This window comes from Schistocerca americana, chromosome 3 (assembly GCF_021461395.2).
Source record: "Schistocerca americana isolate TAMUIC-IGC-003095 chromosome 3, iqSchAmer2.1, whole genome shotgun sequence".
Classification (NCBI taxonomy): Eukaryota; Metazoa; Arthropoda; class Insecta; order Orthoptera; family Acrididae; genus Schistocerca; species Schistocerca americana.
The window spans coordinates 262,357,521-262,381,212 of record NC_060121.1 but is presented as its reverse complement, the minus strand read 5'-3'; the positions used below and the strand labels follow the sequence as shown (position 1 = coordinate 262,381,212).

General features: G+C 41.0%; 1 protein-coding gene across 2 annotated transcripts in view; it reads right to left on the bottom strand.

The window, feature by feature from the left end:
- LOC124605411 (probable elongator complex protein 2) overlaps window positions 1-23,692 on the bottom strand; it is an 85,607-nt gene that overhangs the window by 40,137 nt on the left and 21,778 nt on the right. For both annotated transcript variants that reach the window (XM_047137062.1, XM_047137063.1), the window contains exons 7-8: window positions 9,307-9,499; window positions 8,912-9,052 (exon numbers count right to left, since the gene is read on the bottom strand). In XM_047137062.1, coding sequence (XP_046993018.1) covers window positions 8,912-9,052; window positions 9,307-9,499 — 334 coding nt within the window. The remainder of the gene's footprint in view (window positions 1-8,911; window positions 9,053-9,306; window positions 9,500-23,692) is intronic.

Here is a 23,692-nt window from a genome sequence, read left to right as displayed (position 1 = left end):
ATACCCTTCTTTTTACAAATTTAGTGATAAGATCACAAAGGCAGAATTGATGCCCACACTGGAGGGTGCGTCACTCGCTACACTATCTGGTGTCCTCTGCTCAGCATACAAATCATGTCCCATCAAACTGTGACAAAATGTTAGGATGGTGTCACACTCCAATAGCTCTCCTGACACAGGGAAGCTGACTTGAATGCATTGTGTAAAAATGAGTCAAGCTACAACAGCATCACATTATCTGAGTGACTGTAGAGGTGTACCAGATTAGAGAGTGACTGATTTAAAGGTTTAAATTATTAATGGAAAATCTCATATAAAGATGTGAAACAAATACTAACAAAGAGATAGAGGGGCTGGCCAGTACTTACCTCAGCTCAGTACAGCCGATAGATACACAAAAAACAGAACCGAAAATTTACGTTCCTAGCTTTCTGAACAAATGTTCCTTCATCAGGGAGGAGAGAGGGGAAAGAAAGGGAAGAAGGGAAAGTGGATTCAGTTACTCACAACCCAGGTTATGAAGCAACAGGGAAAGGAAAACAGGGAGGGTAGCAAGGATGGAGGCATGGTTGTCAGAGGGAAGCCAAAGATATTCTACTGTAAGTACTGTGCCAGCTTCAAACCAAAGAGGATGCATACAGAAGTAAAGATGTATATAGTATAAAGATAAACACAACTATGTAGGATGAAAAGATGAGTGAATGGCTAAAGAGAAAATGGAAAGAGGAGAAGACTGAAGAGTAAATGGGAGTGAGGTTGTTTAACGTAGGTTCAGTCCAGGAAGATAGCGGGATGAAAGGATGTGTTGGAGTGCAAGTTCCCATCTCCGCAGTTCAGAGGGACTGGTGTTGGGTGGGAGAAGCCAAATGGCACATACGGTGTTGTGGGTTCCTAGGTCCCTAGAATTATACTGGAGGGCATGCTCCGCTACTGGGTATTGGACATCTCCTAGGCGGACAGTTTGTCTGTGTCCGTTCATGCGCTCAGCCAGTTTAGTTGTTGTCATGCCGATGTAAAAGGCTGTGCAGTGCAGGCATGTCAGCTGAAAATGACACGTGTAGTTTCACACGTGGCCCTGCCTTGAATTGTGTATGTTTTACCAGTAGCGGGGCTGGAGTAGGTGGTTGTGGGGGGATGCATGGGGCAGGTTTTCCAGCGGGGTCGGTTACAGGGGTAGGAACTGCTGGGTAGAGAAGGTAGTCTGGGAATCTTGCAGGGTTTAACAAGGATGTTACAGAGGTTAGGGGGGCGATGAAAGGCAACTCTGGGTGGTGTGGGGAGAATTTTTTCAAGGGATGATCTCATTTCAGAGGTTGACTTGAGAAAGTCATATCCCTGGCAGAGTAATTTGTTGATGTATTACGAGGCCAGGATAATATTGGGTGACAAGGGGGATGCTTCTGTGTGGTCTGGGGGTAGGAACATTGTTGTTAGACGGGGAGGAATATATTTCTCGGGAGATCTGTTTGTGGACAAGGTCTGCAGGATAGTTGCAGGAGAGGATAGCACTGGTCAGGATATTGGTGTAATTGTTGATGGATTCGTCACTGGAGCAGATACGTTTGCCACGAATACCTAGGCTGTAGGGAAGGGAGCGTTTGATGTGGAATGGATGGCAGCTATCAAAGTGAAGATACTGCTATTTGTTTGTGGGTTTGATATGGACAGAGGTGTGGATGTGAGCTTCAACAAGATGAAGGTCAACATCCAGGAAGGTGGCTTGGGTTTTGGAGAAGGACCAGGTGAAATTCAGATTCGAAAAGGAGTTGAGGTTATGGAGGCAATAAAGGTTGGTTGGTTGGTTTCTGGGATTAAAGGGACCAAGCTGCAACGGTCATCGGTCCCTGGCAATTAAGGAGTGTTTCTTCACCATGAGTCCAGACCACAAAGATGCCATCTATAAACCTATACCAGGCCAGGGGAAGCAGCTGTTGGGTCTTCAGGAAAGCCTCCTCCATGCGGCCCATGAAGAGGTTGGCATAGGACGGAGCCATCCTGGTGCCCATGGCCATTCCCTGATTGGTTTGCAGGTCTGGCCTTCAAAAGTGAAGTAATTATGGGTGAGGATGAAGTTGGTAAGTGTGATAAGGAACAAGGTTTTTGGAAGATCTTCGGGTGGGCGTTGGAAGAGGTAGTGCTCAAGGGCAGAGAGACCATGGGTATGTGGGATGTTTATGTAAAGGGATGTAGCATCTATGGTGACAAGAAAGGTTTCAGGTGGGAGAGGAGTGGGAATGGATTTGAGGCATTCTAGGAAGTGGTTTGTGTCTTTGATGTAGGATGGGGGTCTGCGGGTGATAGGTTGGAGGTGTTGGTCTACCAAAGCTGAGATACGTTCTGTTGGGGCTTTGAAGCCTGCTACAATGTGACGGCCAGGATGGTTCTCTTTGTGGATTTTGGGTAATAGGTAGAAGGTAGGGGTATGTGGCTCAGGTAGAGTGAGTAAGTCTATGGAAGCCGTTGTGAGGCCTTGTGAGGGACCTTGGATTTTTAGGATTTTCTGCAGCTCAGTCTGGATGGAGGGAATGGGATCCTGGGTAACAGCTTTGTAGGTTGAGGTGTCGGAGAGTTGACGTAGTCCTTCTGCCACATACTCCACACGGTCAAGTACCACAGTTGTGGAGTCTTTATCCGCCGGGAGGATGACAATAGAGCGGTCTGTTTTGAGCTCCCTAACAGCACGGGATTCAGCTGGGGTGATGTTGGGGGTTGTCGGGATGTTCTTCAAGAAGGACTGGGAGGCAACACTGGATGTGAGGAACTCCTGAAATGTCTGCAAGGGATGGTTTTGGGGGACGGGAGGAGGATCCCTTTGAGAAGGCGGTCGGAACTGTTCTAGACAGGGTTCAACACTGGGTCTAGTATTTGGGGGCTGTGTTTGGGTAGTGAAGTGATATTTCCAGTTGAGGTTCCGGGTGAATGAGAGGAGATCTTTAACCAGGGCAGTGTGGTTGAATTTAGGCGTGGGGCTACAGGTGAAGCCTTTTGATAGAACAGATGTCTCTGGAGGAGAGAGGGATCTGGATGAGAGGTTTAGAACTGAATTGGGACTGGTGATATGTGGCATTTGACTGTGGTTATAGTTGAGATTTGGTTTGTGTGGGGTATGTGCTGGGATGGGGAGATTGAGTAGGGTGGCTAGGCTAGGTTTGTTGGCTATGAGGGGGGTTTGTTGAAGGTTCTGTTGTGGTTGGTGTTTGTGAGGGATAGGGAGAGGGACCCCACTTCTTAGGTGTTGCACTAGCACTGTGGATAGTTTTTTCAGGTGGTGGGTGGCATGGAACTCAAGTTTGCAGCTGGCTTCTAGGATGATGTTTCTGAGTGCATTCTCCAAGCAAGGGTTTGAGAGGTGGAGGACTTTGAAGAGAGATAGGAGCTGTTGGGAGTGGTGGTTACATGAAGTAGTGTAGAGATTCAGGACAAGTTGGGTAAGGGTTAAGGATTGAAGGTTCTGGAACTCCAGGAGAGACTGGTGGAAGGAGGAATTGCACCCAGAGATGGGAACTTTTAAGGTAAGTCCTTTAGGGGTAATTCCAAAGGTTAAGCAGGACCGGAGGAAAAGTATGTGGGATTGCAGTTTGGCTACGGTGAATGCATGTTTCCGGAATGAATGTAAATAATGTGGTATAGGATTAGGGTACATAGTGGGTAACTCGTGGGTAGGGAAATTAAATAACTAAAGTTAAAATATTAATCATAAGAAGGAATAAAACACAGAGGGAAGGACGAGAGAGAAAGAAATTATCTTGTTCCGTTTCCACTTCTCTTTTTTAATTTATTTATTTATTTATTTAACATTCCATAGTGTTAACATTCGTTATTCGCTGTTTTCCAGCCAACAATCACTGCCAAAAATCTCTTCCACACCTACCAGTATCATCCATTTCCGTCGATTTCGTGTTGCTGGCGATATTTTTGTGCCATTGGCTATCTTTCTCTGCCACACGAAAATTTTTTTGGGACATTTGTGCACCACCCGCGAACTTTTTTCGGGCACGCGCGATTTTTTTTTTGCCACTCGCTATCTCTGTTTTTGAGCAACGTGTGTTCTTTTCTCCTGATCTGGACATACTTGCTTGGTCTGGTCAACTTTTTCTGTATTTTTCTTATTTAGTGGTCTTCCTTTGGTATTGAACATTACCAACACAACTTCTTACTTTCTCATCCTTCCCTCCGTGTCTTATTCCTTCTTATGATTACTGATGATGATGATATTAGTGTTTAACGTCCCGTCGACAACGAGGTCATTAGAGACGGAGCGCAAGCTCGGCTGAGGGAAGGATGGGGAAGGAAATCGGCCGTGCCCTTTCAAGGGAACCATCCCGGCATTTGCCTGAAGCGATTTAGGGAAATCACGGAAAACCTAAATCAGGATGGCCGGAGACAGGATTGAACCGTCGTCCTCCCGAATGCGAGTCCAGTGTGCTAACCACCGCGCCACCTCGCTCGGTCTTATGATTACTATTTTAACTTTAGTTACTTAATTTCCCTACCCACCAGTTACCCACTATGTACCCTAATCCTATACCACATTATTTACATTCATTCCGGAAACATGCATTCACCGTAGCCAAACTGCAATCCCACATACTTTTCCTCCGGTCCTGCTTAACCTTTGGAATTACCCCTAAAGGACTTACCTTAAAAGTTCCCATCTCTGGGTGCAATTCCTCCTTCCACAGGTCTCTCCTGGACTTCCAGAACCTTCAATCCTTAGCCCTTACCCAACTTGTCCTGAATCTCTACACTACTTCATGTAACCACCACTCCCAACAGCTCCTATCTCTCTTCAAAGTCCTCCACCTCTCAAACCCTTGCTTGGAGAATGCACTCAGAAACATCATCCTAGAAGCCAGCTGCAAACTTGAGTTCCATGCCACACACCACCTGAAAAAACTATCCACAGTGCTAGTGCAACACCTAAGAAGTGGGGTCCCTCTCCCTATCCCTCACAAACACCAGCCACAACAGAACCTTCAACAAACCCCCCTCATAGCCAACAAACCTAGCCTAGCCACCCTACTCAATCTCCCCATCCCAGCACATACCCCACACAGACCAAATCTCAACTATAACCACAGTCAAATGCCACGTATCACCAGTCCCAATTCAGTTCTAAACCTCTCATCCAGATCCCTCTCTCCTCCAGAGACATCTGTTCTATCAAAAGGCTTCACCTTTAGCCCCACGCCTAAATTCAACCACACTGCCCTGGTTAAAGATCTCCTCTCATTCACCCGGAACCTCAACTGGAAATATCACTTCACTACCCAAACACAGCCCCCAAATACTAGACCCAGTGTTGAACCCTGTCTAGAACAGTTCCGACCGCCTTCTCAAAGGGATCCTCCTCCCGTCCCCCAAAACCATCCCTTGCAGACATTTCAGGAGTTCCTCACATCCAGTGTTGCCTCCCAGTCCTTCTTGAAGAACATCCCGACAACCCCCAACATCACCCCAGCTGAATCCCGTGCTGTTAGGGAGCTCAAAACAGACCGCTCTATTGTCATCCTCCCGGCGGATAAAGACTCCACAACTGTGGCACTTGACCGTGTGGAGTATGTGGCAGAAGGACTACGTCAACTCTCCGACACCTCAACCTACAAAGCTGTTACCCAGGATCCCATTCCCTCCATCCAGACTGAGCTGCAGAAAATCCTAAAAATCCAAGGTCCCTCACAAGGCCTCACAACGGCTTCCATAGACTTACTCACTCCACCTGAGCCACGTACCCCTACCTTCTACCTATTACCCAAAATCCACAAAGAGAACCATCCTGGCCGTCACATTGTAGCAGGCTTCAAAGCCCCAACAGAATGTATCTCAGCTCTGGTAGACCAACACCTCCAACCTATCACCCGCAGACTCCCATCCTACATCGAAGACACAAACCACTTCCTAGAACGCCTCAAATCCATTCCCACTCCTCTCCCACCTGAAGCCTTTCTTGTCACCATAGATGCTACATCCCTTTACACAAACATCCCACATACCCATGGTCTCTCTGCCCTTGAGCACTACCTCTTCCAACGCCCACCCGAAGATCTTCCAAAAACCTTGTTCCTTATCACACTTACCAACTTCATCCTCACCCATAATTACTTCACTTTTGAAGGCCAGACCTGCAAACAAATCAGGGGAATGGCCATAGGCACCAGGATGGTTCCGTCCTATGCCAAACTCTTCATGGGCCGCATGGAGGAGGCTTTCCTGAAGACCCAACAGCTGCTTCCCCTGGCCTGGTATAGGTTTATAGATGACATCTTTGTGGTCTGGACTCATGGTGAAGAAACACTCCTTAATTTCCTCCATAACCTCAACTCCGTTTCGAATCTGAATTTCACCTGGTCCTTCTCCAAAACTAAAGCCACCTTCCTGGATGTTGACCTTCATCTTGTTGAAGCTCACATCCACACCTCTGTCCATATCAAACCCACAAACAAACAGCAGTACCTTCACTTTGATAGCTGCCATCCATTCCACATCAAACGCTCCCTTCCCTACAGCCTAGGTATTCGTGGCAAACGTATCTGCTCCAGTGACGAATCCCTCCACAATTACACCAATAACCTGACCAGTGCTTTCCTCTCCCGCAACTATCCTGCAGACCTTGTCCACAAACAGATCTCCCGAGCAATACAGTCCTCCCTGTCCATCAACAATGTTCCCACCCCCAGACCACACAGAAGCATCCCCCTTGTCACCCAATATTATCCTGGCCTCGTAATACATCAACAAATTACTCTGCCAGGGATATGACTTTCTCAAGTCAACCCCTGAAATGAGATCATCCCTTGACAAAATTCTCCCCACACCACCCAGAGTTGCCTTTCGTCGCCCCCCCTAACCTCCGTAACATCCTTGTTAAACCCTACAATATTCCCAGACTACCTTCTCTACCCAGCAGTTCCTACCCCTGTAACCGAACCCGCTGCAAAACCTGCCCCATGCATCCCCCCACAACCACCTACTCCAGCCCCGCTACTGGTAAAACATACACAATTCAAGGCAGGGCCACGTGTGACACTACACATGTCATTTATCAGCTGACATGCCTGCACTGCACAGCCTTTTACATCGGCATGACAACAACTAAACTGGCTGAGCGCATGAACGGACACAGGCAAACTGTCCGCCTACGAGATGTCCAATACCCAGTAGCGGAGCATGCCCTCCAGCATAATTCTAGGGACCTAGGAACCTGCTACACCGTATGTGCCATTTGGCTTCTCCCACCCATAACCAGTCCCTCTGAACTGCGGAGATGGGAACTTGCACTCCAACACATCCTTTCATCCCGCTATCCTCCTGGACTGAATCTACGTTAAACAACCTCACTCCCATTTACTCTTCAGTTTTCTCCTCTTTCCCTTTCCTCTTTAGCCATTCACGCATCTTTTCATCCTACATAGTTGTGTTTATCTTTATACTATATACATCTTTACTTCTGTATGCATCCTCTTTGGTTTGAAGCTGGCACAGTACTTACAGTAGAATATCTTTGACTTCCCTCTGACAACTATGCCTCCATCCTTGCTACCCTCCCTGTTTTCCTTTCCCTGTTGCTTCATAACCTGGGTTGTGAGTAACTGAATCCACTTTCCCTTCTTCCCTTTCTTTCCCTCTCTCCTCCCTGATGAAGGAACATTTGTTCAGAAAGCTAGGAACGTAAATTTTCGGTTCTGTTTTTTGTGTATCTATCGGCTGTACTGAGCTGAGGTAAGTACTGGCCAGCCCCTCTATCTCTTTGTTGATTTAAAGGTTTCATTTATAGTCACATCTTGTCAAAGTGAGACCCAACACATGAATTTAAAGACCCCTTTTATTGTGTGGGCATTAAGAACTCATTATAAGCCCACAAATTGTTTTGAGAATTTTGATACTGAATGAAGCAGGAATCCAACTTCATTCACAGTGCAGACAGTGAACCGGAACACATGAGTAGACAGCACACTACATAGGTTTGGCTGATAAAGCAGATATTGGATGCTAGAGAATGTACACATTTATAATTAATTACCACATGAGAAATCATATGTAGTTGAGAAAATGTTACAAATGTCACAGGCCATTATTAACGCCCTCCCTCCTTCCTTCCTCCCTTTTCCCCTCTCCACCTAACATAAAGGCTTGAGAAAGTGACAAATAAACAGCCAACATTATTACATTCAATATGCTGTTATTTGTTTCTTACAAGTACGGTCTCATCTTGTCATGAACGAATTACTCTTAATGCATTATGAGCAAAGAAGGTGAGTAAATAGTGAGTCAGTGCACAATGTGACAAGATGCCAGTTGACAACAGCCAAAACCAGTGCAGAAGCTCTGCTCACTCACTGTTATTGCACCCACTCGCGTGCAAAGTGCCAATGTGACTTATATGAAGAGGGTAACAGTGGGAGCCAGTCCCCGCCATCCAATGCATGGATCTCAGACCGACGGAAGGTGCTTAAGAATTCAGGTTGTAGTTGATGCCCATTATAACCTCTGACAGGAGAGAGGGAGGACAGAACTAGAAAGCCCAGATACTCAACCAAAAGAGCAATATACTGCTAACTGTGACCTCCACTACCCAGTGTGGTGGAAGCTGAACAGAATGTGGGTGAGGAGTGCCATGCTGCAAGAACAGCGAATAGAAATGGACATTCTCCAAGACTGTGGTGAAATGCAAGATCCAGAGTACATGTTGAAATACAATCTGCTGGACAACCCCAGCAACCAAGAGGATTCATCTACTGTTAATGACAAGGCCAAATCAGTCATAAATTTTTGGGAGCAACTTGTTTTGGCAGAGACAGAAAATAAATAAACATCAGCAAGTAAGAACGACTGTTGTTGCAGCAGTATCACAGCTGCTTCCCATGAATGAGAAATCAAGATAAGCTTACAATACAAAAACCAGACGAAATACCTGTTAATTTTACAGGAATAAAATAAGATGATTCAGGAAATTCATCTTTCACATGCCTCTCTTCCAACTGCACTTGTTGTCCCTCATAAACTGCTTTATTTGACAATCCCAGTGTTGGCACTGCAGCTCCCTGGGGAATTTCTGAAACAGAAGTCGTTGCCATAAATTTACCTATCATGAAGTTAAAGCAACCAGTAATCGTTTTCCATTGGCAGTTTTTATGTGTGCACATCAGTAATTGTTCTTAAGTGGCAGTTACTGTGGATGCATTAATGGTGTCCACAACTTAAATATTTAAAAAAAAATCATAAACAAATATCAAACACAAATTGTAACATTTATCTTTTAGGTAATACAATACTCATGTTATAGACTGGAAAATTAAGTTTACGTACCTTCTGCAAATTCTGTGCTATCTTCTCGCACTTTACATATGGACTGAAAATTAGTTACAAAATTACTGGGGGCCTTAAACGTTCTTACAACCTTCTCCTCTGATCCAGATGCAAAGCAATACCTTGAAAGAATTGCAAGACATGACATATCATAGCCATGTACTTGTGGTCTTGCGAGTTCATGCCAGGTTATCTGTAAACCAGAAACAAATCATATATTAGAAAAATAACTATCTCAGTATGCTTTAACACACAATTTTTCAGTGTGGGAAACCACAGCTTAATCTATGCACACTTAAAAATTCTTCCTAAAAAAAATTGTGGCAAAATCATCTAGGCTACAAAACTGTGGAGTCAACCTGTAGCTGCTGATCCTCATTTATTGTGAAATCAAGGTACAACTGGTTTCGGGATAATTAATCACATCTTCAGGTTAAATCTGCAACAACATACATTTGAATTAGAAATGTTAAGTGAAAAGATAAATAGAGCCTACTATGAAGGAGACTGAAAAGTAGTCACTTGCCTGGATTACATTAAGACCTTAAACCAATACAATCTCCCAGTGTTCTCTATGGCATATAGCCTGGTATCATCAAATGCAATGAATGTTGAAAGAGCCATCAATAATCTGAGATAATTATGGGTCATCACTGAGGGACATTCTAATTTGGACCTGAAAAATAGAGTGTGTAAGTGGTCTAGGGTCAGTGCTAAGGGGTAGCATCTTTGATTAGTAATTGAAACATCCTCGGTCCCAGGTTCGAATCTCGCCACCACTTAAATTTTGGATAATAATTGGCATTGGCAGCCAAATGCTCCTGGTATAAGAAGTTATCCTCATTCTGCCAACGGCCTTTTCAAAGAGAGGGGAGGAGTGGACAGAGGTTCATGGCACTCTGTTGCCCTTGGGATGGGGAAACTGCTCCTGAAGGCTGAAGAATCAGTACTTATCAACAGCACGAGGATGCAAAAGGCTATGTAAACCACTGCATTAAATACACATAATGTGTACCCACAGGACATGTGGCCTCAGTTGGGTTGGTTTGGGTTATTTTGGGGAAGAGACCAAACAGATACCCTTTCAAAGGAACCATCCTGGCATTTGCGTGGAGTGATTTAGGGATATCACAGAAAACCTAAATCAGGATGGCTGGACGCAGAATTGAACTGTCGTCCTCCTGAATGCGAGTCCAGTGTGCTAATCAATGGGCCACCTCGCTCAGTACAAGAGGCCTGTAATTGAAAAAGTGTCATGATGATCTTTCCACTGGCAAAAGATTCCAGAACAGCCCGCCATTTGGATCTCCGGAAGGGGACTGCTAAGGGGGAGGTGACCATGAGAAACAGACTGAATAACCAACAAAAGGACAGTGTTGTATGGGTCGGGGTGTGGATTGTCAGAAGCCTGAATGTGGTAAAGAAGCTATAAAATATGGAAAGCGAAATCCAAAGGCTCAATGTAGATATAGTGATGGTCAGTGAAGTGAAATGGAAAGAAGACTAACATTTCTGGTCGATGAGTATAGGGTAACATCAACAGCAGCAGAAAATGGTGTAACGGGAGAAGGATTCATTATGAATAGGAAGGTAGGGCAGAGAGTGTGTTACTGTGAACAACACAGTGAAAGGGTTGTTCTCATAAGAATCGACACCAAACCAACACCAACAACAACAATAGTTCATGTATACATGCCGAAGTCACAAGCTGAAGATAGCAAGATAGAGAAAACTTATGAGGATATTGAATGGATAATGCAGTTCATAAAGAGACATGAAAATCTTATAGTCAAGGGGGACTGGAATGCATTTGTAGGGGAAGAAATAGAAGAAAATGAGAGAGGAGAAAGACTAAGTCCTGCAATAAATTTCAGCTAGGAACAGTAAATACTCTATTCAAGATTCCCAAGCGGAGGAAGTATATTTCTAAAAGAACGGGAGATACAGAAAGATTTCAGTTAGATTACATCATGGTCAGATAGAGATTCCAAAATCGGATACTAGACTGTAAGGTGTACCCACAAGCAGATACAGACACAGATGCAATGTAGTAGTGATGAAGAACAGGCTGAAGTTTAAGAGATTAGTCAGGAAGAATCAACACGTAAAGAAGTGAGATACAGAAGTACTAAGGAATGACTAGATATGGTTGAAGTTCTCTAACATTATAGGTACTGCAATAAGGAATAGCTCAGTAGGCAGTACAATTGAAGAGGAATTGACATTTCTAAAAAGGGTAATCACAGAAGTTGGAAAAGAAAAACACAGGTACAAAGAAGGTAACTATGAAGAAACCATGAGTAACAGAAGAAATACTTCAGTGGATCAGCGAAAGAAGGAAGCACAAAAATGTTCACAGAAATTCAGGAATATAGAAACACAAGTCACTGAGGAATGAAACAAAAAGAAAATGCAAGATAACTACATGAAAAATATGAAAAAATCGAAAAAGAAATGATTGTCAGAAGGACTGACATAGCAGATGAGAAAATCAACACAACCTTTGGTGAAATTGAAAGCAAAGGTGCCAACTTTAAGAATGTGATGGGAATCCCACTGTTAAATGCAGAGGAGAGAGAGTATAGGTGGAAAGAGTACATGGAGGGCCTTTACAAGGAGGAAAATTTGTCTGATGTGACAGAAGAAAAAACAGGAGTCAATTCAGAAGAGACACAAAATCAAGTATTAGAATCAGAACTTAGAAGAGCTTTGGAAGACTTTAAGATCAAATAAGGCAGAAGAGAAAGATTACATTCCATCATAAGTTCCAAAACATTGGGAGGAAGTGGCAACAATACGACTATTCACATTTGTGTATAAAACATGTGAGTCTGGCGATACACCATCAACTTTCAGAAACATACTATCCACACAATTCCAAATACAACAAGAGCTGAGAAGTGTGAGAACTATCACACTATCACATTAACAGCTCATGCATCCAAGTTAATGACAAGAATAGTATACAGAAGAAAGGAAAAAAAAAAACAAATATGTGACAGATGAAATCCGTTTGGCTTTAGGAAAGGTAAAAGCACCAGAGAGGCTTTCCAGCATTGCAGTTGATAAAGAAAGCAAGACTAAAGAAAAATCAAGACACATTCATAGGATCTGTCGACCTTTGACCATGGCAAAACTGAAACATAAGAGAATCGAAGCACTAGAGATGTGGTGCTACAAACAAATGTTGAAAATTAGGTGGACTGATAAGGTAAGGAATGAGATCGTTCTGCACAGAATGGGAGAGGAAAGGAATATGGGGAAAACACTGACAAGGAGGATAGTACTTGGAGGTACAGCTATCTCAGATGCAATGATGAAATGATAACACTGTGTGCAGCCGCAGCTGCTAGTTTAAGTCATAGCGGAAATTAACACAAGCAGTGGGCTGTACCTGTCACGCGACTGTATGTCGATAGGGGTTGTGTGGGTTGTATAAGACCAAAGTATCTTCTTTTTCGAAGATTGGGAGTCATTTTACAAATGAAATGGCCAATCGAAGATTGGCAATTATAGTACAACAACAGGTGTTGCTTTTCGTTGGTAAAATTGCTAACACTTTTAACACAGTGGAAAAATTCTGTGTAGTGTGCTTTCTTTTTTTGTACAAATACTACTAATTAAGAATTAAATTTGATAAAAATAAGACTGATTAAAATGGGCTTTCAGTTCCAGGAACAACTAGGTTAAATTAGGTTAATGATTACAAATGTGAGATAAATTAGGAACATAGCTAAAACTGACAAGGGCTATGTAAAAATTTATACTAAAACTAGGTAAATGAAAACCAAAACACAAAATACAATGGAAGTTACATACTGAAACTTTCTCTGGATCTGAGACACAGAGCCACTCTCTTGAATTTCGATTTTTTATGGCCTCCTCTATGAGTAGCCCAATTGCAATAACAACAACAGTTATCTTATATTCACTGCATTTTGACTTTTTGTTCACACTCACCTAGTTTTATTATACATTGTATCTAGCATGATTCCATTTTCAATGTCAGCTATTTTCATAATTTACTACACAATCATATTCGTTAATCTAATTTAACCTAGTTGTTCCTGGGACAGAAATCCCAATTTCAGTAACTCACAATTTAATTAGTTTTAATTTTTAATTAGTAGGATTTGTACAAAAAACTAAAAAAAGTAAGCACAATATACAGAGTTTTTCCACTGTGTTAAAAGCTTTAGCAATGTTACCAATGACAAGCAACAAACGCATGTTATTGTACACTTTATCTTCAACTGACAATTTCATTTGTGAAACAATTCCCAATCTTTGAAAAATAAGGTACTATGTTCTTACACAACACTCATGCCCTCTACCAGCATCCAATAGCTCTCTGACGGCAGGTGCAGCTCACAGATTGTGTCAGTTTCCACTACGACTTAACTGCATCTTCACACAATGTTACCGTTTCTTCATTGCAGTCCAGATAGCTATTTTTTCTAAGTACTATTAGGAGTCCAACACTGGTAAGTTGCTACTGTACTATATTTACCGGATTCTGATGCCATACTTTTGTGTTGTTTTGGTTATCCATGTTATTTTTCCAATTCCAAATTAGAATGCTCCCCAATGATGACCCATAATTATCTAAGATTACTGTAGGATCTTTCAACATCTACTGCATTTGATGGTGTCAAGATATGTGCCTTATTGAATATTGGGACATCACTTTGGTTTAATGCCTTAATGTAATCCAGCAAAGTGACCACTTTTCTATCTTCTTCATAGTTCGCACCACTAGTTTTTTCACTTAAAAGCCTCTAATCCATATATATGTTGTTGTAGATTAAACCTAAAGATGCAATTCACTATCACAAAACTGGCTGTGCCTTGATTTCAAATTAAACAAGGATTAGCAGCTGCAGGTGGACTCTACAATTTTTAGAAGATTTTATTACAATTTTTTTTTTTAATTTTCAAATGAGTATACTTTATTTTGCTTACTTGACATAACCTTTGGTACTTAAGTCTAATGCCTCTATGGTTGCAATCAATGTTCACACACACAGAATCCATGTTTTACGCAACTTATCCATGTTGTGTAACACTGCTGGAATGGGAAGGCGTGAACAGAATTTCACCTAAGCACACCTAATTAGAATTATTTGTTTAACTTTTACCTTCAAATGCCACATTTGTAATGTGGTCTCCTTTCAATTTTCTCCTCATTGTACCCAAGTTATGTCTGAACTTATGTAGCATTTCATTTCCTCTCTTTCTGTCCATATTTCTTCATCTGTTCACTGTGTTTCTTCCTCCATATTCAGACCATCCTCTAGCTTGTCAAGAAGACTTCTCAGCAAATTTTTGACTGTTAGTTATGGTACTAAATTTTGTTTTACCTCAAAATAATTCTTCACATATTCTAATCTCCTTTAGGTATTTTTGTTTGTTTCAGTTCCTCATCGATTGAGCTACGTTGAGAATTTTCTTTGTGAGCTTGCCTTCCTTCATTTCATGTAAGTGAGCATAAAATTTTAACCAGAATTTTTTGTCTAGTTTTCTGGAGTTTTCGATTTGAGATCTTTCACCAGTTACCATAGACCCACATGCGTTAAATTCTTCCGATTTAACACCTGTAGTACAGGATGATGATAGTTAAACTTTCAAACCACTGTAGAAATAACACCACTGGTCATAATGATGTCAAATTGCAATGGAATATTGTCAGAGAAGGGGGAAAATGTATGGCAGAAGAAAAATAAATAGTTACAAAATGTAGCAATAGATGGCACGGTAAGCATCATAATTTAATAGTGGTCGACTACAAATGACAAATGAATCATACAACAATGACTAAGGTGTAAGTTTGACACTAAACAAACCGTACTACTCTGCGTGCATGGGTGTACAGGTGTCATACTGTTAGTTACATAAGCCAATCCACCACGGCAAGGTCATATCACATCAAATGGGGAAAATCAGCTTTTAATTGCCCTGAGGCCAAAAACTGCATAAAAAGCATCAATCAAAATCAAATCGGATTATTAATTTCCATGTGACTAGCGCAAAACATGTTCAACATGCAGTCCACCATTTTCTGCGGCAAGTTGAAATAGAGTTTTACCCTACTACCCACATCGAACTGCCAGTATCACCTAACTGTTACAGATCAAAATTGTGGAAGATATTTTCTGGTAGATAGCAGTGCAGGTCTGTCATACCAGTTTCAAATGGCAAGGAAGTTAAGACTCCAACTTCAATCTTATGCTGCAAATCGATCAGAGATAAAAATTACAGTTCAAAGCTGTTAACCATTGATTTAGGGCTCAAATGCTATTCTGAACTGCCATTCATTGTAGAAGACATGTCAAAAGGCATATTGGGAGCTAATTCCCTTTATCATTATGGTTTACTCATTGATCTCAAAAACAAAAAGTTGATATACATCACCAAATTAAACATTTCAGCAGAGGTAATGATGCAGATAGTGGAGGTTTGCTATGAGAGATTAATAAAGCTGTGTATGAACTTATTTTATTAATTAAATAACTGGCTTTCTTTACAATGGCTTACTTTTCACAAGCAACATAAAAATTCAAAAAATACTTCCACTGCAAAGAAGACAAACACAAACAGCTGCACTCACATAAATAAACTCTACGCACTAGTGGTCAGAATGTGAGCATCAACAAGAACAAGAACTGCAAACACACACAACTGCAATTATGCAAAACCTTTCCAACACTCCCACTGTTTAAGTGATTGCATTTACCAATTAACAACATTGAGCTTTGAGTGCAAATATACAATTTTTTCTTTGGTTAATGCTTTTGTCAACATATCAGCAAGTTGTTCTTTGGTACACATGTAAAAAACTGTTATCTCTTTACACTGCACTTTTCCACGTAAGAAATGAAAGTGTACATCTACATGTTTGGTGCGTTTGTGATATTCATGATTTTTTGATAACTTGATTGCACTCTGGTGGTCGACTTGTAAAGTAGTTGGTTCTTGAAACTTGATTCCCAGACCACCTAGTAATTTTCTCAGCCAAATTGCATCCTTAGCAGCGGCTACATATTCAGATTCAGTTTTACTTGCAGCAACAACCTTTTGCCCCTGAGAAGTACAGGTTACAGGACCACCAGCCAAAAGAAATACAAATCCTGTTGTTGACTTCCACGATGTAAGATCACCTGCATATTCAGCACAAGAAAAACCAACCAGTTGCATTTTGCTCCCGCTGTTTGAGTACTCCATACTGTAATCTGGTGTTTCAAGTAAGTACCTGTAAATTCTTTTCACTGCTTGCCAATGCGCATTAGTATGGCTGTTCAAAAATCTGCTCACACTGTTCACTGCAAATAAAATATCTGGTCGAGAGATAGCTGACAAAAACATAAGAGATCCAACCGCTTCATGATATGGTATTTTTTTCATCACTGAACTCTTCATCGTTAGGTAACAGACTCACATGAGGATCAGCAGGGACACTTAAAACCTTTTCTTCAGACATTCCAAATTTCTCAATTACCCTTCTCGTATACTGGTGTTTCCCCACACAATCTCACTCAATTTCCACTCCAACAAGGCAATGACCTTCACAGACAGTGATTTGAAAGATTTCTTTTAGTGATGTACCAACTTTATGAATTTCTTCAACTGACTTTGATGCAATAAGACCATCATCTACAAATAATTCTAACAAGGTAACATCACCACTGATTACACCACTGAATAAACATGGATCAGTATCAGTTATCTGACAACTACAACATGAAAGAAAGTCTATAAATTTATTGCTCCAACACCGAGGAGCTGGCTTAAGTCCATACAGTGATTTCTGAAGCAAACTACAGGTTTCTCTGTTTTAGTCACCACTCCCTCAGGTATGTCCATGTAAACTACTTCTTCAAGCCTTCCATACAGAAACACTGAGCGAACATTGAACTGTACCATCTCTAGGTCATTATAAGTGAAAACTGCCAAGAAAACTGAGTGAATCATGTCGTATCACTGGTGAAAAAATCTCATTGTAGTTAACACCATACTTCTGTTTGAAACCTCTTGTGCACAGCCGTGCTTTGTACCAAGTTATCTTACCATCTGTGTCAAATAAAACCTGAACATCCTTTTTGAGTCAATAACTCTCTGACTATTAGTTCTAGGAAGTATCTTTCAGGTTTTGTTGTCTTCATGAGCTTCCACTTCCTCTGCAATCGCTTTTTTCCAGTGTTTTGAGTCATGACCAGAAATTGCTTCTTTGAATCTGTAATGATTATTATACTGAGCAAAATCAGCTTCGTATCTTGCTGGCTTGCAGATGATAGAACGATCTCACAGGTGCATCGACTGCCCTTTGGTAGGTTGCTCTTCAGTTTCCAGTTTAGCCTTACTTACGTCATTTCCTGAAATTTCCATCTCTTCCTGTGCTTGCACTGGTTCACCAGTAACTTCCTTGTGCCAATCCACGATATCTTGTTCTTCATCAGTTTTGAAATTTAAGTATGTGTCAACTTCTTGTTGTGCAGACACTGAACTGCTGCTAACCTCATTGAATGTGACATTCCTCAATACAAACACTTTGTGACTCGTGGGATCATAAAGTCGATAATTTGTTGATTCTCCTTGATAACCAAAAAGTACACCTTTTCTGAATCTAGCATCAAACTTGCTGTGAAATTGTTTTGGTACATGAGCAAAGGCATCTGACCCAACCACTCGAAGATGTCCAACATATGGTTTTCGTACATTCCACAACTCATATGGAGTTTGCTCCAAATTGTGTTTTGTCGCAACTCTATTTAATATGTTTACATCAGTGTTAACAGCCTCTGCCCATAAAAACTTCAAGTTTTTGGCTTCCAATATAGCGCATGCACTTTCGACATTGTGCAACTGTCCCTCTCAGAATGACCGTTCTGTTCTGGCGTGTATGGAGCAGTTGTTTCTACCTGAATTCCGTGATTCCTCAGAGACTGTTTCATACCACAATTAATGTATTCAGTGCCACTGTCCATATATAATGAGTCAACATTCTGACCAAACATGTTCGACATAAAGATTACTAAATTCACAAAACCGATCAATAACATCGGATTTGTATCTTAAAAAATAAACAACTCTGTATCATCATCCTTGAACCAACAATTGATTCAATTGACATTGGCCTACACACGCCTGAATGAATAAATTCCCACGGTTTTGTTGAACATTTGTCTCTTTGTTGCTGAACTTCAGTCATGCTGACATCTGTTGAATTGTTTGTGTGCTGACATGTCCTAACCGTTCATGCCACTGTTTCAGATCAGTCACTGCAACATTAACTTCACTCCCTCGTGTGGATTCTGTCATGAAACACATCCTATAAATATTGTTCTCTTCCTTCACACCTTCAGCTACAGTCTTTCCGTCACGTATTGTTCTTCTTTGAAAGCTGCAATGATTTTCTTTTTGACATGCATACTCCGACACTAAACAAGTTCTTTTTGATACCTGGTACATACAAAATATTTTCGAGATGTGCCTCACTCCATTTGGCGCTAACTTCTTTGCTGACAAAAATAGTACCAACACCAACAACTTGGCATTCTTTATCATTAGCCAGTAACGAATGCTCCCCAGTCACTAGACAGAACTTTGAAAACCATTCCCGACGAAAATACATGTGACACAATGCACCACTGTTCAACAGCCACACATCTTACTGATCACATTCAAACCACTTAGCGTACGTCTCTCTAGACTTTCTGACAACTCAACACATTATCCGCTGACACAATAAATGCACACCCGGATTTATTTTCACCACTCTTACGTTTCCCTGTGTCTCACTTTTTCTACTGGCACTCGCGAGCTATATGACCATGCTTCTTGCAGTAAAAACACTCGACATCTGATCTCGTTTTTCGTTCTTGTGAACTTTTGGTTTTATCAGGATATCTTTCTTTTTCCTTTTGTCTGTAGATGGACATCACTGAAAATGCACCAATTTCTTCGTCACTCATATTTAACTGGGATTCTTCTTCAATAAGATGTTCCGTCAAGGTTTCCAAGTTTTGTTGTCGAGCTGGCACACTGCCCCAAGCTGTTTTAAATGTGTTGTATTTTGATGGTAAAGATGCAATGAGTTCTGCCATTACAGCTACATCTGAAACCTTTTCTCCAACATTTCCAAGTTGTAATGCTAGATTTTCAACTTTAGCTACATGTGCAACTACACAATCATTTGCATTCATCCAACATTCATGAAAACAGTGAGTTATTGTTAGTTTGCTGGTTTCTAACCATTGCTCATGTATTGATCTCAACTTGTCAACTGTCTCACAAACCAACAGGCTTTGCAGTTGTGTATTGTCTATTGACGTGGAAATCAGAAACATACCTTTTGCACTTCCTTTTGTCCATGCTTTCAAGCCGGCATTGTCGTCTTCATTAGGTTGACCTCGAGTACGAATTACAATAACAAAAATTCCATAAGCCTTTAAAATTGCAGTTATCTGGAATTTCCATGTCTGACAATTCTTCAAGTCCAGATCTGAGATGTATTTTGAAGATATTTCTTCAGCCATTGCAGATTTCTTCTCTCTTCTTTTCGTCCAAACACGTCAGAGTTGGGATACTGAAAGTTTTTCCTCACGCAAACTGAGCAATGACTGGGCACATAACCTGATGTGCATAGTGGAGGTTTGCTAAGAGAGATTAATAATGCTGTGTATGAACTTATTTTATTAATTATAATAACTGGCTTTCTTTACAAAGGCTGACTTTTCACATGCAACAAAAAAATTCAGAGAATACTACTGCTGTAAAGAAGACTAACATAAACAGCTGCGCTCACAAAATTAACTCTATGCACTAGCAGTCAGAATGTGAGCATCAACAAGAACAAGAACTACAAACACACACAAATACAATTATGCAAAACCTTTCCAACAGTTAATCATTCTTTCTCTCTTGAAGACTTGAATTCGGCCCTGAATAAATGTAAATTGGGAAAAGCAGCAGGACTGGATGACATTAGAGCTGAACAAATCAAGAATTTTGGTCCTGCTACAATGTTTTGGTTACTGGAGTTTATGAACAACTGTATTCGAGAATTCAAGATTCCTAAAGTATGGTGAAAAGCAAGAGTAATTTCCATACTGAAAACAGGAAAGGGTAGGAAAGATCCCAAAAATTATAAACCTATCTCCTTACTCTGTCACCTCTACAAAATACTGGAGAGACTCATTCTTCAGAGAATGATTAGAAAGGTGGAGCCTCTTCTAATACCACAGCAAGCAGGTTTCAGAGAAGGGAAAAGTTGCATGTCTCAAGTATTAAACTGAACACAACTATCGAAGAGAGATATGAGAAACAGCTCATTAGAGATGCTGTCTTTATCGATCTATCTGCGCTTATGATACGATCAACCATTGGCTCCTTCTGAATAAAGTTTATGATATAACTAAAGACTTCACACTAATGTGCTATATTAGAAACCTTCTCCAGAACTGCAGATTTTTTGTCGAATTTCAGGGTAAGAAAAGTAAATGGAGAACTCAGAAAAATGGGCTACCACAAGGCATTGTGGCTTGCACCGCTATTATTCAACATCTATAGTGATGATCAACCTACCCCTGAAGGAACTCCAAGCTTTATTTATGCTGATGACTGCGCTATCACTATTCAGGCTGACTGTTTTGACACTGTAAAAGACACACTATCAAAATCTTTGGAAGAATTCAATGTTTACTATCATGGGAATTACTTGAAACCTAATCCTGCCAAGACTCAGACCTGCGCTGTCCACCTGGAGAATCAACAGGCAAATAGATCCTAAAATATATCCTGGGGCGGCATCATACTCTAACATAACCCTACTCCCAAATATCTTGGAGTAACTCTGGATCATGCTCCAACATATAAAAAGCATTGCCTAAACACCAAACAGAAAGTGGCAGACAGAAATAACAAAGTGCGAAAATTGACAGGTACATCATGGGGTGCTAATCCATGCACTGTGCGCTCAAGCATGCTTGCTCTATGTTATTCCACTGCTGAATATGCATGTTCGGTATGGTACAAGTCCAGTCATGCCAGGAACATAGATGTTGCTCTAAATGAGTCTTGCCGGATTATCACGGGTTGCTTAAGACTTACTCCCGTGGACAAACTCCATTGCCTCGCTGGCATAGCTCCTCCTGAATCAGACGTGAGGTAGCTGCGAGATATGAGAAAAGTAAGGCCACAACAAGGAAGCCCATCCACTATATGGTTGTCAGCCCGCACATCGTAGGCTGAAATCAAGAAAGAGCTTCTTGACAACTACTGCGGCTCTCATCAAGAATCCACATGTGGCAAGGATCTCGCGATGGCGGGAGAAATGTCAGTATGTGGGAGAATGGATGGCTCCAAAGGAAGAACTTCCCACTGGACATTCGGAGAAGTGGTTAATATGGAGGTCTCTCAATAGATTACAATCAAACACAATGAGATGCAAGACTAATCTGCAGACTTGTGGTTTCTCTGTGGCCTCAGTTCTTTGCCATTGTGGCACTGAACAAAGTAACGGCCATTTCCTTCATTGTTCCTCATCACCAGCCACCTGCACCATGCAAGACCTTATGAGAGCTACACCAAATGCACGTGAAGTGTCCAATTTTTGGTCTTCTTTTGTGTAAAATTATGTCAACACTTATATATACGTATATTTTATATTTCTGTACTTTTGACATGATGAATAGATCATTGTGAATGCTAAAGGCACATTAGGCTCACTCTATGCAACATGCCAGTTTTCCAAACATTCGGAGAAATTTTTTGAGCTGAGAAAACCATCCACAGTACCAAAGGTGTTGAAGCAGTAAGTGCATCATTACATCACTATGTCTAGTGGTCCATCAGTGTACTTGTTGATTTGACCCACATAAATTCCAATTTGCTAAAAATGAAGTTCAGTTTCTGTTAAATATACATAGGTTCATCACAATCACAATGGGGTAGTCCACTACAACTTGTGTGAAGCCAAACGGTCAATGGCGAGTTTTTGGAGACTATCACCATCTGAATGACAGGACTCTCCCAGGCTGGTATCCAATTCCAAGAGTTGATGAAGTAAATTTTATGCTTCAAAGTGAAAAGATATTCTCAAAGACTGGGCTACTGAAAGAATATTACCAAATTCCATTAGCCAAAAAAGATAAACCAAAATCAGCTATTATTACATCTTTTGGTCTTTATGGATTTAATTACACGCCCTTTGGACTTCATAATGCACCTAGTACATTTCAGAGGTTTACACGTAAAGTTGTAACAAAACAAGATTTCCATTTCTTGCATTTCAATTATATTTTAATAGCATCTGAATCTCCAGAGCAACATGCCAAGCATCAAAATTCATTCTTTAAACAGCTGAATAAATATATCTTGTAACACGTAGGAAATCAGTGTTTGGAGCACAATAGCTAACATTCTTGCGATATTTAATTACATCTACAGGAACAAAGCCAGATCCACAAAAAGATATGACAATAATGAACTACAAACACAACACAAAACAGTTCGTGAACTCAGAGCATTTTTTAGGAATCATACATTTCTATCACTGGCTTTTGGAACATGCTGCTGAAAAGCAAGTTTTGCTGGATGATTACATAGAAGATTCAACTCAACAGACCAAATACATATTGACTGTACAGAAGAAACAACCACTCAGTTCCAAAAAATGCAGAGAAGATATTGCAAATGACAAGCTTTTGACATGTCCTGGTTTGTGAAATCAACTTGGATTATTTGTGGAGGCATCAAATTCTGCAGCAGGTCGTACACTACAACAGTGGCACAATAAGAGTGGAGACTGACCGGATTTCCCCCCCCCCCCCCCCCCCCCTCCGAGGTTCACAATGGCACAAAAGAAGTATTCCACAGATGACAGACAGCTGCTTAGTACATACGTGACTGCCAAATATTTCAAGTATCTGTTAGAGGGGAGTTGACTTCATTAATTACATGGACCATGTTCCTCAAACATATCCACTTAAGCAAAAGAATGAGAGAGTAATGCCAATCCAAATACGTTATCTCCAATATATTTCACAATTTACTACACATTTGTGACATGTATCTAGTAAAGAAAATGTTGTTGACAATTTATCAAGACCTGAAGAATTATTTCCAATTAACTATGAATATACAGCTGAAGCATACGAAGATGATGATGAGCTTCATCTAATACAGTGCATCCATCATGCATTGCTTACATTAAAATACTATTTGACACATTGAGGGAAACAATTGTGGTGTGATCTGTCAACACAAATTATGCTCTTATATTACTGAAGTATTTAGATACCTTATGTTCCAACACTATCATAATTCGTCTCATCCAGACATTAAGATGACTGTAAACATGATCCCATCAAGGTATGTCTGGATCAATATA